The 17,500-nt window shown below is 40.4% G+C and overlaps 1 protein-coding gene across 5 annotated transcripts in view; it reads left to right on the top strand.

Moving 5' to 3' along the window:
* Positions 1–17,500, top strand: part of lama2 (laminin, alpha 2) — a 250,998-nt gene that overhangs the window by 203,253 nt on the left and 30,245 nt on the right. For all 5 annotated transcript variants that reach the window (XM_079887440.1, XM_079887439.1, XM_079887438.1 and 2 more), the window contains 12 exons: positions 4,299–4,461; positions 7,591–7,801; positions 7,879–7,995; positions 8,075–8,235; positions 9,639–9,777; positions 10,499–10,601; positions 10,696–10,812; positions 12,666–12,848; positions 13,540–13,694; positions 14,612–14,755; positions 15,003–15,136; positions 15,576–15,735. In XM_079887440.1, coding sequence (XP_079743566.1) covers positions 4,299–4,461; positions 7,591–7,801; positions 7,879–7,995; positions 8,075–8,235; positions 9,639–9,777; positions 10,499–10,601; positions 10,696–10,812; positions 12,666–12,848; positions 13,540–13,694; positions 14,612–14,755; positions 15,003–15,136; positions 15,576–15,735 — 1,787 coding nt within the window. The remainder of the gene's footprint in view (positions 1–4,298; positions 4,462–7,590; positions 7,802–7,878; positions 7,996–8,074; positions 8,236–9,638; positions 9,778–10,498; positions 10,602–10,695; positions 10,813–12,665; positions 12,849–13,539; positions 13,695–14,611; positions 14,756–15,002; positions 15,137–15,575; positions 15,736–17,500) is intronic.

Here is a 17,500-nt window from a genome sequence, read left to right as displayed (position 1 = left end):
TAAAGTGTAATTTATTCCTGTGATCAAAGCTGAATGTTCAGCATCATTACTCCAGTCTTCAGTGTCACATGATCCTTCAGAAATCACTCTAATATGAGGATTTGATGCTCAAGAAACATTTATGATTATTATCAGTGTTGAAAACAGTTGTGTACAAATTTGTTTCTTTGATGAATAGAAAGTTCAAAAGAACAGCATTTATTTAAAATAGAATATTTTCTAACATTATAAATGTCTTTACTGTAACTTTTGATCAGTTTAACTCATCCTTGATGAATAAAAGTATTGATTTATTTTATTTCTTTCCCCCAAAAATAAAATTAAAGTTCTTACTGACCCCAAACTTTTGAAGGGTCGTGTTTAATGTGACAAAAGCTTTAGATTTCAGATAAATGCTGTTCTTTTGACCTTTCTATTCATCATAGCATCATGAAATAAACATGTAAAAAACTGTTTTCAACACTGATAATAATCATAAATGTTTCTTGATCATCAAATCATCATATTAGAGTGATTTCTGAAGGATCATGTGACACTGAAGACTGGAGTAATGATGCTGAACATTCAGCTTTGATCACAGGAATAAATTACACTTTACTGTATATTCACATAGAAAACAACTGATTTACTTTATAATAATATTTAACAATATTACTGTTTTTGTTTGTATTTTTAATCAAATAAATGCAGCCTTGGTGAGCAGAAGACACTTCTTTTAAAAACATTAAAAATCTTACTGACCCCAAACTTTTGAACAGTAGTGTATATAAATTGATGAACGTTTGTGGACGGATCACATCATAATGCTTCAGTGAATCGATTATTTCTCCAAACGCCTATCAATATAATGCAAATTATCATACCTGAGAGGAGTTTTCACAACAGATGGTGTTGTCTCTGAACATCTAAACATCAGACGCTCATACAGATGGACACTCTCAGTCCACCCAATACATGCAGATTAAAGCAATAAATACAAAAAAAGTGGTTAATCTATTTTCTTGGATACGTGTTTGGCACTTAAAGTCAGCAGATTGCACTTTGGTCCTCTGGATTTTGATAACTGGCCAGAAAGCGTTTTCAAACAGCAGAAGTGGAGGAGAGCAGACATCAGTCAGTGCGGAGTAGAAGAGCTTCATTATCCATTCTGTGCATGAGCTCCCTGCTCCAGTAAACCGCCTCGTCTCTCATCTTCTCTCGCACGCTAAACGAGTAGGAATCAAATGATTCTGTCCACCCCAAAGACCCGAGCTGCGTTTGAAACTCACTGTGCAATTATTTCCAGCTCGGCTCGCTTGGCAGGTATATACTGCGCTCTTTGTAGTCTATCGACTGTTTACGTTTGAACTCTCGAGGAATTTCAGAAATGCATGTAATTATAGCTCATTTTCATCTCAATTTAATGATTTTTATTTAAATTAGAAATATGCAGAGAAGCTTGCTTGCTTGCTCTTTTATTTCCCTCCTGTTTGATTGAGGTTTTTATTCCTGAATCTAATTTAATTTGATTAAAGAACATTAACTGTGCTCAGTTTAATTTGAGTTTCTTTAAATCAACCTGCTGTGAAAAGGAAGTGAAAAGAAGTGTGTGGCAAAGTTGTTTGCTATATATTAGGGCTGTCAAGCGATTCGAATTTGTAATCTAATTAATTACACGATGTCACGATTAATTAATCGAATTAATTGCAAATTAATTGTGACATCAAATTTGGCTGAGAAATTACCCAAAAAGATGATTTAAAGTCATTATTGTGTTAAATGAGAAAAGCATCAAATACATTACAAAATGTAGGCTTCAACGGCCAAGAGACTAAATGATTTTAAATAATTTTCATTTTTGGGTGAACTATACTTTTAATGAGTTTTTTATTCATATAAAAATAAGAAAAAAATATAATGAAATAATACTCTTAATAAGAAACAAAAACAGTACATGACTAAATGAGTAAGTCATTGAGTCATTCATTCATTAGATTATTTTAAATGGCTGATTCATGCAGGAATGAAGTAAATGGCTCTCTTTATCTGTGGGCCATTGAATCATTGGTTCACCCGATTCATTCACTCAAAGCTTAGAGACACACAACAATTCTGCTCTGGCTATATATTTAATATTTTCGTTTGAAAAATTGAGCAAAACCAGACAATATTGTGTCTAAAATATAAGATAATACTAACTTCTTATTTATTGAACTGTGGTATTAAATCAATATCACATTTGCACTCGTGCTATTCGGGACAAAACAGTACTCATGTGATATTGCCCTCTTTACTCGTGTGATATTGTTTAACTATTATCATGAAATGTATATGAGACAAAATTACAGTCCAGAATGGCTCTTTCAGCATTATCCTGAATATTAAATAAGCATTCATTTCATGGGCCCCATTTTAACGATCTGAAACGCAAGTATCAAGCGCGAAACGCAAGTAACTTTGTGGGCGGGTCTCGAGCGCTGTTGCTATTATACCGGCGGGATAAATGACTCTTGCGCCCGATGCAAATCTAAAATGTGTTGGTCTGAAGTCGCTTCATTACTCATAGGTGTGGTTTGGGCGTAACGTGAAATAAACCAATCAGAGCGTCATCTCACATTCCCTTTAAGAGCAGGCGCGCTTGTTCCATGGCGGATTGCTATTATAATGGTGGATTTGCCAGGAGCGGTTCACAGCCGAGGAGACCGACGTTCTCGTCAGGGCCGTAAAACACAGAGAAGTGACATTGGGGATGGAGAAACACACCCAAATTAGCTTCGGTTAAACAGGCGTATAATAATTTGGGTAAATGTGTAAGCTAGATTTATGCCTATTTTTTCACATCTTCATGGACACCACAATGATTTCCCTCGTGTGGTAATATTTTTCCTTGCAATAATGTATGATTTGCAAAAATGGAAACTGCTGCGTCTGTGTGTAGATGAGAGAAGTAAAGTGTGTGTGCGTTGTGCACACGCTACATTGATTATGGCCAAGCATGCGCCCTTAAAATAGCATCTGAATAACATGTGCAATGCGCCACTGACTTTAGACTCGGTTTCTCCTGGTCAGTGGCGGAACTGTTTTCTGAAACTGCAAAATAGCACCAGGGAACGTTTGCGCCGGAACACGCCTCCTCTTTTCGCTGAACCGCCCCGGGGAGCGCAAGTTCATTCCCTAATTTACCGACGTGCGTCTGTGGAGGGAAAAGTCCGCTGTGCGCGGGTGCAAAATAGGAATGATACATGTGTCGGTGTACAAAGTCAATTGCGCTGGGTGCGAGATAGGGGCCAATGTGTCATTGAACGGAAGAGAGGCTCTTGAGTAGAGGTAGACTTACCATTAGATAAAGGCAGGCAAACACATTTGGCCACGGACGCGCAAGCGGTTGCTGATGTGTTCGTTACAACGACAACCATCTGCTTCTTGTGTATCCTGTTTGTAGCAAATGAAAATATCATACATCTGAAGCAATAACTAAATACTGAGCGTATTGCGCTCTTTACTCGTGTGATATTGTTTATTGCGTATTATATTTGTATTGTTTTGCGCTCGTGCGTTTTCTGTAGAGGACGCATGCGCAGTTACTTTCCACGCAGAAACTCCATTCTGAACGCGCTGCTCATATGTACTTTATTTTTGGTTGATATAATAATTTAAGTGTGTATTTTTTCCTTTTCATTTAAATTTGTAGTTAAAATAAATAAAAATAAATGTTTTTTAAAAATGTAGAATTACAGCCTTGCGTTATTGTGTAGTGAAAGTAACCCCATAGCACCACCTAGTGTCCAACCTACGCTAATACTGTTAGCACCCGAGTCCCGTGACTGCACTGAACTGAACATCAGCACAACAGAGAGAGGAACCTCAAGGATGATCCGGGTAAATGTGTGCAAATGTATAGGGCCCCATTCCTATATTTTACCTGGGGCCCCCAAATCACTAAATCCGCCCCTGCTCTCGGGAGCACGTCACATCCTATTGATTTTCCCGGCAAAACCGGCCCGAGTCCTTCACTTCCGTATTTGTCTCGTAAGTGTTGCTACAAGCTGTTCACAAAAAAGTGTTTAAAACATCAAAATTCTTGTATATAGCCACATTTTTTTTCCATTTTAATTTATTTAAGTTAAAATGTATTCCTTTTCAAGTGACAAAGGATTTTATGGTTTTATGTTTAGTTAACTATAATAACCCTGGTGTTATGTCCCTGCTGTGTGTGTGTGTGTGTGTGTGTGTGTGTGTGTGTGTGTGTGTGTGTGTGTGTGTGTGTGTGTGTGTGTGTGTGTGTGTGTGTGTGTGTGTGTGTGTGTGTGTGTGTCCAGCTTTACGGGATAAAGCACGTGAGCTGAACGCGACTCTGGGCGTGAGGGACGGGGCTCCAGAGAAGAGTGTGAACGAGATGAATGATGAAATTCAAGCCATGCTCGCAGAACTACGCAAACGACAGCTCTCCGGCAAGAAAAACATCGCTGATGAAGAACTGGGGTAAAACACACACACATACAGACACACACACACACACACACACACACACAGACACACACACACACACACACACACACACACACACACACACACACACACACACACACACAGATGGGGTGGCAATAAGCTTCCCTGCCACCAACACCTTCCTTTGCAACATTGCTGCAGATTTATTTTACTTCCTGTATATATATATAAAAAAATCATAACAATACTCAGAATAGTTTTGGCATGTTACTGAATGTTAATGTATTTGGTCTTGCCGGACTTCGTTGCTGCTGCTGTTAAGCAAGTATGATCCAGGCAGGTGGAGCTGGGGAGGTGGAGGGGTTCAGAGGAACTCTAGCTTACAGCAAACACTGAACCAGACTATTTAAATGTTGAGCAACCAATCTCATTGGCTCAGAATCCAATCAGCCAATCAGCTTGTGCCATGTGACAATGATGTGATTACTAGCAGATTGCATGTAAAGGACCATCAGCCTGCTCCCTCTAGAGTTTCATGACTAAACTATATTTATACAGGGCCTAAAACTAACTTTAGGCCAATGGCTGGTGACTTAAGAAAATGTAACAGCCATGAAACATGGATTAATCATTATTAAAGTTACAAAATTTATTCAGTCAAGAGCAGTGAGTGATTTTTTTTCTTTGTCCTTCGTTGTTTAACATTAATGACACAGACGGCAGCAGGAATATATTAGGCTGCTGTCACTTTAAGAGCTAATGCATGGATCCAGTATACTGTTACACATCCTTTTTATTTCTCAACAGTTTATGTTCGGTTAAGACATAACTGACTATGTTTACTAGGATACTCACTGTAATATATATACTGTGTATATATATACAACACATCATTATCTACATAGCACAGCTGATTGGTTGTTGTTGCATCAGTGGCCAATGATCTGTGGCTCAACATTCACACAAACACCGGTGTGTTGCTGTTAGCAGTGCGGCGCTCTCTCAGAAGCCCTCCCTCTTCCCCAGCTCCACCTGTATAGATCTGCTACGGGGTTAAAGCAACACTATGTAACATTTTTTACCTTAAAATAATGTTTCCAAAATGGTTTCAGTGGTTCATCAAGTCGTAACAGGGTGAACGGCACTTCTGCCTCCGCTTTGCGGTCCTTTATCTGCTATAGCCACACTATGTAAGATTGCGTGGGCGCGTTTCTGTAGTTCTAATGAGACATGAGAAAACTACAAATCTGACTTGCTTTACGGCAAGCTTTACAATAGTCATTATTTTGTTTTTCTTCGTTTCTGATGTCGCAATACATCATACTTTCATAAAATCATGCATCATACTCTACCTTGTCTGTGGACATCGTTCATTCCACAGCCGGCGCTGGATAAACAGCAAGCGTGTGTGCGACTGTAGGCTAAATGATTTACGACAGCGGTAATGGACAATTCCGCTTCCAACCTGTAGGGGGACCGCAGAGGAAAAGCTCAATAGTATTGCTTTAAATCAGGTCTGTTACATGTCTTACAGGCTCACAGTAATGTCTGTGAATGTATCGGCAGTAGCAGATCTATTCCACCAAGACCAAATGCATTAACAATGCCATATCCATTACCATCCCAGTGAGCTCACTTTCACGTCTTCTTGTCAAGGCTTAAACTTTTGTGACGATGAAGCGCTGGCCCATCGAGCGTCCTTCATGTTTGTTCACGTTCATGCATTGTTGAAATTCATAAAAACGTTACCCTCCAATACATATGATGTCCCAACTCTACGTACATTTTTTGCAATAATGGAAAAATCATACAGTATCGAGGTTGTGAATATGAAGTTCTCACACCAAACAGCATTGTGATTTGTTGCAAGCGTTCTATTCATATGTAAAGATCATATGAATATTACTCAGTTCAAATACCACATCAAACCTCTTGCATAAAGAGCAAATCCAGCCGAACAGCTGCGGATGAGGAGGACGCTCGAGCTCACCGGTTGGAATTATTGTGTTGGTGGCATTATGTTTCTCAGTCGCATTTTGTGGTTCATTGGATCACAGCTCAAATGAAGAAAGTTTCTCTTTCTTATGTAAAATCTTAATGAACTAATTAAAAATTGCCTGCGGTTGGGCAGGGGAGGAATATTATTCCAGCCTAATCAAATTACTTCTTTAATGGATTCCTCTGTGTGTACGGCCATGAGAGAACAGAGAGAGACACCTAGAGGAGGACAGTGGGAATGAGTCCAGATTAAACTGGTTGAAGAGCTTCAGCTTGTGTTCTGGGTGGTTGTTGGACACTGGTTTAATGTCTCCTGTTTCCTCAGAGATCTCCTTTCACCTTGCACAAGACAAAATTTGTCCCAAAATGCAATATTCAGCTCTGATTGTGACATCTTCATTCAGGATTGTAGCAGATCAAAACATTGTCATCATTTATTCACCCACATATCGTTCCAAAACTGAATTACTTGCTTTTTTTTTCTTCTGTGGAACAAAGTGAAAATTATTTATTTGATCAAAAATACAGGGCAAAACTATAATATTGTGAAATAGTATTACAATTTTAAAATAGCTGTGTTCTATGTTAATATATGAAGAGTTCAGATGCAAAAGCCTCTAAGTGCCATCTGACATTTTCTTCTAGAATGATCATTTTTCATAAAGCTTGTATAATTAAGTTCAGTAATTTCACTTAAATGACAATTAATAGGTAATTTGCATTGCCATTTAAGTGAAATTATTGAACTTAAATATACGAGCTTGATAAAAATGATCATTCTTAGAGGCACTTAGAGGCTTTTGCATCTGAACTCTTCATATATTGTAGAGTGTGATTCATTCCTGTGATCAAAGCTGAATGTTCTGCATCATTACTCCAGTCTTTTCTTAATATTTGTGTGGAAAAAGCATGATACACTTTTCAGGATTCTTTGATGAACAAATAGTTCAAGAAATCAGCCTTTATTTGAAATGGAAAACATTTATAACATTATAAATGTCTTTACTGTCACTTATGATAAATTAAAAGTATTAATTTATTCAAAAATACCCATAACGTGTGAACATCAGTGCAGCTGGTCATTCAGTCTGGAGTTTTAAAGGTTTCTTGAGTCATTACAGATAAGGAGGGAATGAAACGCGCTCTGGTTCTCTATCTTTACAGGGCCGCTGAGGCTCTTCTGGCTCGAGTGAAGCGATTGTTTGGAGATCCACACCAGGCCACAGAGGACCTGAAGAAGGAGGTCGGGGATAAGATGGGCGATTACAGGCAGAAACTGGAGGAAGCTCAGGATCTGCTGAGGGACGCGCACAACAAAACCAAACAGGCAGAAGGTCTGGCTAATACCAACCAACTGAACCTCGACCGCCTGCAGGTGCACAGATACACATTACACAAACTCATGAAACGCTCCGTGTCTAGAGTCTAAAGCGGTTCGCTATGTTCGTGCAGGGAAAGACGGAGGTGGCCGGGAAAAAGAAAAAGGAAATGGAGGGGATTTTGGCGGAAGGAGAGAAGATGCTGGACGAAGCCAACGCTCTGTCCGACAGCATCAACCAGGGCAAAGAGGTCCGTTTCATGCCAAACACACGACAGAAATGTTACACAAGCATGAGTGATGTGATGTCTGACCGGCTGGTGTGTGTAGGAGCTGGAGGAGATGGAGAAGGAGCTGGGGCCGCTGCACGATAGGCTGGATTTTAAGGTGGCGCGGTTGGGTCGCGGTCTGGACGACTCCGTCCCGGATCTGCTGATGAGAGCGGAGGATCACGCCGGACAGCTCAACGAGTCCGCTGCCATACTCGACAGGTGTGTGTGTGTGTGTGTGTGTGATGGGTGGGTTTAGTGTTCGGGTCAGTGTAGGGGGATAGAATATACAGTTTGTACAGTATAAAAACCATTATGGAATGTCCTCACAAGTGTAGCAAAACAAATGTGTGTGTGTGTGTGTGTGTTTTGCAGTGTCAGTAAAAAAACAACTGGTAATGACACAAATTTTGATTGCAGGGACATATTAATAAAAAAATATTTTCTTGAGGTTTCTTACAATACAATACAATGCTTATTTTTAAAGCACAATTTAAAAACCAAATTGTGTTTAGTTGTTTTTAAATTGTGCTTTAAAAATAAACATTGTATTGTATTGTAAGAAACCTCAAGAAAATACATTTTTTAATTAAATTTAATTTAATTAAAAAAACTAATTGTGAAGTTGACCCAAAGTGCTGTACAAGTACAAAAGGAAACCAATAGTAAAAAAACACAAAACAACAATAATTAGAAACAATAAAGAACAATAAAACACAAGCTGCAAAATAGGTGGAATGCATGAAAGTAAAATCATAAAACAGCAAGTCAAGACATATTAAATGCCTAAGAAAATAAATGAGTCTTAAGAGTAGATTTAAAGATAGATCAAGTTAAAAAAATTAACAAGTCAAAAGTTACCAAAAATACCCCCCAAATTCAAGTAATGGTGCATGGTGGCAATAAAATGCCACTGCAAAATTAAACTGAATTGATTATGAATGAAATGAATGATAAATAAACAATATTTAAACATTAGAAAGTAATTAATTAATTTCTCATAGCTTGTTTTATCAAGCTGCTTTTGTCAACAAAATGTTTTTTAATGTATTTTATTAATCAATAATAATCATTACAATATCAAGGGCAATAATATGCATATTGTAATACAATTGCAGCAGCCTTACCCTTTTTTTTAATAATCTATATACTTTATTTGACTATAAATTTAATAAATAAATAAAAAATCCCCTGGAAATTAATTCCAGGCGGCAAATATTTCCTCTTAATGGAGAAGGTCATTTCTGACCGTGCTACGTTATGAGCTCAAAACACTTTTATCATAGTACATGATTTATATACTAAAACATTTTAAAACATTTCATCATATGTTAATCATATGTGTGTGTGTTTTCTGCTGTAGTAAAGTTGCTCAGTAGCTCAGCTCAGGTCTGTGAAACACCAGTCATGAGAAAAGAACAATCTAAAATGACATGTTTGCTTCAGCAGATGAGCTTTTATCTCATGTTTGCTTTTGTTAACACTATTGGTCAGGTTTAGTGTGGGTTTTTGTAGGTGCTACGTTATTTTCAAACGCAATAGAAATGAAAGTGTCACGAAACATGCAAGAAGCCTAGGTTGTTGTTGTTTTCACCGATCTTAACCTGTGCGTGTGTTTTCTGTAGTATTCTAGCTGAGGCAAAGAACCTGTCCTTCAACGCCACCGCTGCTTTCAAAGCGTACACCAACATCAAGAACTACATCGACGAGGCCGATAAGGTGGCCAAAATGGCGAAGAAGACCAGCGTTGAGGCTCAGCAGCTGGTGAGGAAACACACACACTCATCATGAGTCTCTACACCAGTGGCTGATGGGAAATGCTCTGCGTGGGCAGCAGCAAATTAAAATGCTGTTTTTTTTTTTCTTACACTCATTTTGGAGTCTTTTTGCAGCTCTTTTCCATATTGCAACAGTTTATTTCCCAACCAGTAGCAAACAGGGGGAGTGTCTGGTGGTGCTAGAGTAAAAAAAAAAAAAAAACAGAAACAATCTCGTTTAACTGCTATAAACAATCCACATGAGTCAGACACTGAATACACCAATCCTCCTCCATCAAGGATACATGTTTGGTTGTGTAAGCGACACTTTGTGTCTGTAGCGTCTATAAATCACTAGGTTTGGATCAGAGTTTCACTGACTGCGTTAAAGCTGTTCAATTCATTTCTATTTGTCCTGCTTCAGAGATCAAAGCTTTCCCCCTGCTCTTCCATTATCATCCCTCTCTCCTGTCGTTCACCCTCCCTCACAGAAACACGAGGCCAAAAGGTCAAAACTGAGCAACGGTGCTTCACACAGGGCTTTCAAAAACGACAATATGCGACAATATTAAAGCTTTCAGTGGCACTTTCCATTTCTCTGCATGACAAGCACACACTAATCGTATCACATTCAGCTGAATGACTGGGCTTTGTGTTATGTTTCATGTTGGAAATAGAATTGAATATTAATTTTAAAACACAAATGTTCAAAAATGTTCTGTCTGTAGGCGTCAGGACCCAAAGGATCTCTGAAGGATCAAGCCAAGGCCTCTGTTCAGAAGAGCCACCGCCTGTGGAACGAGGCCAAAGAACTGCAGAATGACGTGAAAGGTGAACATCGCTAGGAGATTAATCCTGTCCTGCAGATTCTCACTAATGTTCCCAAGAAGCTTTTTTTGCCATGTCACTTTTTTCTTTTTTTCAGAAAATGGAGACAATCTGGGGGCTCTTCAGTCCAGACTGAAAAAAGCCAACCACAAGAACAAAGACTTACAGAAAGGCCTGAACAACACAATGGAGAAACTCAACGCCATCCCTCATGGTGTGTGTGTGTGTGTGTCTGTGTGTGTGTGTGTGTGTGTGTGTGTGTGTGTGTGTGTGTGTGTGTGTGTGTGTGTGCGTGGTGTGTGTGTGCGTGTGTGCGCGTGTGTGTTTGTGCGTGTGTGCATGTGTGTGTGTGTGTGTGCGTGTGTGTGTGTGCGTGTGTGTGTGCGTGTGTGCGTGTGTGTGTGTGTGTGTCAGGGTCGTCCTCACCAGCTTGACTGCTGAAAACATTGAATCTAGCACCTTAAACCTTCATAGGGTTTGATGTTTTCTGTTCCTATGGTTACAGAGAGGTGTGTGTTTGTGTGTGTGTCACACATTGGATACAGGTGCTATCAGGACGAGGTTATCACTGAGAGCAGTGTGTGTGTGTGTGTGTGTGTGTGTGGTAAACCCTACGTAATGTGGAAAAAATGTCACCTCAAAGATGGCAAAATCTGAAATCCTTCTTGTGGGGACATTTTGGTCCCTATAAGGAAAACAGCTTATAAATCAGACTAAGTGATGCTTATTGAAAATGTAAAACTGCATAATGTTTTCTGTGATGGGTAGGTTTAGGGGAAGGGTTACTTTAAGGGGAGGGAATATACAGTTCCCTTTCGAGGGAACTTGCGCTGTGTCGATGACGCTTTGGGAACGCCCCTGCGTGATTGCGTCTGAAGCACGTTTGTCAACTAGTCCAATGGCGAGAGTGAACGTCACGACCAGGAAAGGATAAAAGCACATCCGGTCTGACCGGCGTTTGCTTCTGTGCTTCAGCTAGCACTCTGTGTGTCTTATTTTTTGTTGTCTGTACCGATATTGTGGGGTCACTATATCACATTAAGCTTCTTCCTCCGGGGAGAGAGCCCGGTGCTCCAGCTGTCTAGCTCTGAGAAGGTCGATGTGGTGAGCATCGAGGCAGGGGAAGAGGAATTTGCGATGTGTCTAAGTTAAAGATTAATTGGCCAGCCGAGAAACAGGACGCTCATCCTAAAAGCAAAATGGACGAGCGTTTTCTGTCTTCCAATGTTGCACACACCATGGGGCCTTCCATTCTTTCCTGTTTTACATAGATCACGATCACGTGGCGGTGTCTCCGCGCCTTGGTTATATGGAGGAAACCTTTGTTCCTGTCCCAGGGTCCTGTGTTCGGAGTTCATTGTCATCGAGTCACTCTCACAACAGACATCTTTTTCACTGGCTGGAGAGCGGTAATGGAAGGCCGCTCAGCTCAGGGTCTGTGGAGGAGTCATCATTTTCGTGGCACATAAACTGCCTTGAGATGATGGTGGTCTTCATGGCACTGAAGCACTTCCTCCCAGACCTAAGAGACCATCATGTGCTGGTCCGTTCAGACAACACGTCGGTGGTCTCTTATTTAAATCACCATGGGGGTCTGTGTTCGTGTCCACTATGCAAATTGGTGCACCAGATCCTCCCATGGTCCCTAGATAAGATGCTCTCCCCGAGGGCAGTATACATTCTGGGGTCCCAAAACATAGGAGCAGACATCCTGTCGAGACAGGGGCTGTGGGAACTGTTGTAAGATTCCTACAGAGCTAGATAATATGCTGCTCTTTTATATGCATGGGTGCTCCATGTAATGTCATAGGACTCCCATCAGCCAATAGGATTGGCGTGATTACACACACTGTGCTTCAGACACCGGGTCCCTATAGCATCAGTGTGTGACGCAGCAAGACCTAAGAAGAGAACAAGACACTGCATCATATAGGTTTACAGATTTTCTTAGATCATGGAGTAAAATATGACCTGTGTGAGATTCCCCCTCATGTGAATGTTTCATTTTTGAGATCTGCTAATATTTTCTGTATTAATTTTACATACTTGTTTTGATGATGACTGTAGGTCTGGCAGAGAAGATCCAGGCCACTAAGGTGAAGGCGGCAGAGGCCAACGACACGGCCATAGACGTCCTCAACCGTCTGAAGGACATGAACCTGAACCTGATGGGCTTGAAGAGGAACTACAGCGAACTGGAGAACGACGTCAAGAAAGCCAACAACCTCATCAAAGACCCAGAGAAAAACAGTACGACATCCATCCCACTCCAGCAATATTCTTGCTTGATAGAGACAACAGCTGCATGGATCATGAAGATTTGATTTCTTAATTGAAATGTTTGTGTTACAAGATCACTTAAATGCTTATTTCATATTTTTCCCCCCACATTTGATTTTGAACGTCAACAGCAATAAGTATGTATACACAATTTTCTTCTTTCATCTGTGCGAATGGTTTTTAGAGCTTTCTCCGCTCCCCGAGGCTTCAGCATGGTGCTTTCATCCAGAGCACTGCATGTACAGAGAGAGTGTTTTCCCAATCGCTCCATTTCTCCCTTCTTTGTTTCAGCCCAACAGGATTAAACGCCGCCTTTGAAAGCTTCACTAAGCTTGTTATCCTAATGAGCGCTTTAGCTAATTACAGATGAAAACTCTGTCGTTTTTTTCTCTCATCTTCTCTTTTGAAATAACAGCTCCATGTCTTTCGCTTCCTATGCTGCAAACGAGAGATATAATGTCAATTTTTTCTTCATCTCCCATTTTCTGTTTTCTTTCTGAATTCTTTCATGGTCTCTTGTGCTCTTGTTTTAGAGCCTTTCATTTCATTTTACTTGTGGCTTCGCTATCGAGCATGTTTCTAATGCCGTATTTAATTTATTCTGTCACGCTTTCATGTATTAGCGTTTGTGACGGCCGGTCCTCTGCGTCTGTGTCTGTAGTTCATGCGGCAGGTGCTAAAGTGAAGGATCTGGAGAATGAGGCTGATAGGCTGCTGGAGAAACTAAAGCCCATTCAGGAACTCCAGGACAACCTGAAGAAAAACGTCTCGCAGATCAAAGAACTCATCAACCAGGCTCGCAAACAGGCCAACTCTGTGAGTACTGCCCATAACACTCGAGGAAACAGAGTCTCATGAAAACATAATACCTCAGGGAAGTCCTGAAGATGGTGCATTTCAAACACTCTGCTATGAATCATTTAAATGTTAAGTAGTTCATGTTGATCCTTCCTTAAAGCAAGACACTTCAAAATCATTGTTTTTTCATGCACTGGTCAGCTTTGAGATTTTGGGCTAATTTGTGTCTTTCAATTTCAATTTCAATGCTTAAACTGAAAATAAATTGCTGTAAGATTTCATTTGAAACCATTTTCACAAAGGGTTATGGAAGAAACGACAACACGTTGATTTAAACGTGACATTTTAAAGTAGAAAGACACTTTATTTTACAGTGTCCTTGTTACATGTACTTACTGTAGTAATAACAGTAAATTATGCATAATTAAATGCAACTAATCCTAAACTAAAACCTAATTTTATAGTTAATATAAATATAGTTATAGCTAACCTTGATTTTTAAGTACATGTTGATATTTAAAACTTTGCATACACTTTATTTTAAACACTTTTTAGAGTCTATCTATCTTTAAAGGTGGTGCGTTTGAGTCAGAAATCTCCACTTCTGCAGCTTTACAAACACCAAACGTTACAGTTTTATTCATATCTATATTCTGAAGGTTTGTTCATATATCATTCACCTGATTTATACAACATTTATTCCTAAATGCATTTCCGAATGTATTGACAGTACTGACAGTATTTTCTAAATGTTTAAACATTACATTTCTGAAAATGTGCAATACAAAACAGTTGATTAGTTAAAATAATTACCCTATTAACCTGCAGTGTCTTGCCTTAAATCTGCTACATAATTTGCTGCAAGGAAGGAAATGAGATCATTAATGTGCTGTCCGCACTCTCTGGCTTGACCTCTCATGACCTTTGAACCCTAGATTAAGGTGTCCGTGTCGTCCAGCGGAGACTGTATCCGCAGCTATCGGCCAGAGATCAAGAAGGGCCGCTATAACACCATTATCCTCCATGTGAAGACCGTTGCTGCTGATAACCTGCTCTTCTACCTTGGATCGGCCAAATATGTGAGTGTAATCTGTCTCTGTTCCTCCGTCTTTCTCTTCTCTGATCTCTTCAGATCGTCTGCTCAAGCACTCGGACCCAGTCTGAGGTTCACACTGTTGAGCTTGTACATTTGAGTCGGTTTTCTTTCTAACAAAGCATCTAACAAACATCTGCTGCCCCTGGCTATGAAAAGGAAATAATTAGAGCTTATTGCATTCACACACACATAATGTTTGGTGCGTGCTGAATTTCCTCTGTCGTGTGTAGGTGGATTTCTTGGCGATTGAGATGAGGAAGGGTAAAGTGAACTTCCTGTGGGATGTTGGGTCAGGGGTCGGCCGTGTAGAATATCCCGATCTCGTCATCAACGATGGAAACTGGCATCGAATCGAAGCCTCACGGTAATTCAGGGTTCACATGAATACTACAGTATGTGTTTTGTTGAAAATCCACACTGCAGTGATCATTTTATATGTTTATTCTCATTACTTATTTGATTAAAGATATATTTTTTTAAGTAATTAAGTAAAACTGAGTCATAATTTTGGTCTGAATAACATTACTATGTTTGATCTGAAGCTTCTGCTTAAATGCTTTTGGGTTTTTTCAGACATTAGTTCGGTAGACAAATGTCTAGTGTGCCTACAATAGAATTTCTTTACAAAACTAAAGTCCATCTAATGACAGTAGTAATGGTGCATATTTATTTTGGGGTAAACATTGATCAAATAGCTGCATTCTTCAATCCCTCCATTAATCATGAGTGAAAGGGAGAGTAACTGTTATGTGTTAGCATTGCTCATTATCGGTGGTGTAAGTGTAAGTGTTGGTGTTGTCCAGTATCGGGCTGAATGGCAGTATCTCGGTCCACGCGCTGGAGGGGCCCAAAACTGGCATCTTACCAACCCGTAGAAGTGCCACATCCCCCGAGAGCTTCACTGTGCTGGATGTGGACCAGAACGCTTACCTGTTTGTCGGTGGCATGCTGGGCTCGGTGAAGGTGAGAGCGATCGCACTGCACCGCATCTTCTTCATTAGCATTTTGATCAGGCTTTACAGCAAAAATGGATAAACGACATTGAACCAAGATAAATACACTAAGGGCCCTATCTTGCACCCAGCGCAATTGACTGCGTACACCGACGCATGTTTCATTCCTATTTTGCACCCGACGCACAGCGGACTTTTCCCTCCACAGACGCACGTCGGTAAATTAGGGAATGAACTTGCGCTCCCGGGGGGCGGTTCAGGGAAAAGAGGAGGCGTGTTCCGGCGCAAACGTTCCCTGGTGCTATTTTGCAGTTTCAGAAAACAGTTCCGCCACTGACCAGGAGAAACCTCGTCTAAAGTCAGTGGCGCATTGCGCATGTTATTCATATGTTATTTTAAGGGCGCATGCTTGGCCATAATCAATGTAGCGTGTGCACAACGCACACACACTTTGCTTCTCTCATCTACACAGAAGCAGCAGTTTTCATTTTAAGAAAACCATACATTATTACAAGGAACAATATTAACACACAAGGGAAATCATTGTTGTGTCCATGAAGATGTGAAGAAATAGGCATAAATCTAGCTTACACATTTACCCAAATTATCATACGCCTGTTTAACCGAAGCTAATCTGGGTGTGTTTCTCCATCCCCAATGTCACTTCTCTGTGTTTTACGGCCCTGACGAGAACGTCGGTCTCCTCGGCTGTGAACCGCTCCTGGCAAATCCGCCGTTATAATAGCAATCCGCCATGGAACAAGCGCGCCTGCTCTTAAAGGGAATGTGAGATGACGCTCTGATTGGTTTATTTCACGTTACGCCCAAACCACACCTATGAGTAATGAAGCGACTTCAGACCAACCCATTTTAGATTTGCATCGGGCGCAAGAGTCATTTATCCCGCCGGTATAATAGCAACAGCGCCCGAGACCCGCCCACAAAGTTACTTGTGTTTCGCATTTGATACTTGCGTTTCAGATCGTTAAAATAGGGCCCATAAAGTGTAAGTTTGGAGAATTTCAGACCGCTGTGTGGTGTATATGTAAATGAACAGTGTTTCCTCTTTCTGTGTGTTACCTGGAAAAGTCTTCGTGAAAACTACAGATTATACTTCCTCATGTTTGTATTCCCGCCCACGGGCTGTCGGATCAGCAGAGGGTTATTAACACAACAGTTCATGTAAGGTCAGGGTTAATATAACTATATTATACTTTGTCTACTCTCTGAACAGCATTATGGTAAAACTGGATCACTACGGCAACATCTTTCTCACCTGAACGCGACAGTTTTGCTTCAAGTGGAACTGGCAGATTTCTTTCAGTTTTCCCCTTCGTTTGGTCTAAAACACTGCGTTTGTGCTCACCCAGTATGAAATGTTGACTGCAAGCATGAAGGTTTAGCATATTTTCCTTCTCTTTATTCTCTCTGTATTTAAGATTCTTTGCACCCTTTAGTCGCTGTCTACAAAGCTCTGGATCCTACTCTGGAAACCCAGAGAAACTCCCGCTAAACGTTTACTCTTTGAATGCTTGCACCCGGGAGCGATACAAGTTGACACCATTACGAGTTAAAGTTTGCTTAGAAGTATTTCCTACTGAAGCAAGGCGGTATTTGACTCTGGTCAAGCGTATCCAGAGCAGATTGGTGGGAGTGGCCTTGGACCACAACAAGCCCAGTGCATTATGGGTGCTGAAGTTTTCCTACCTATTTGGCAAAAGTGAAGACAACAGCCTTTTTCTCAGTTTTCAGTAGTCAGGCCAATAGAGATTACC

The sequence above is a fragment of the Squalius cephalus genome, assembly GCF_949319135.1.
Source record: "Squalius cephalus genome assembly, chromosome: 12".
Taxonomy (NCBI): Eukaryota; Metazoa; Chordata; class Actinopteri; order Cypriniformes; family Leuciscidae; genus Squalius; species Squalius cephalus.
The sequence above is the reverse complement of the archived record's forward strand: the minus strand, read 5'-3'. Positions and strand labels throughout refer to the sequence as shown.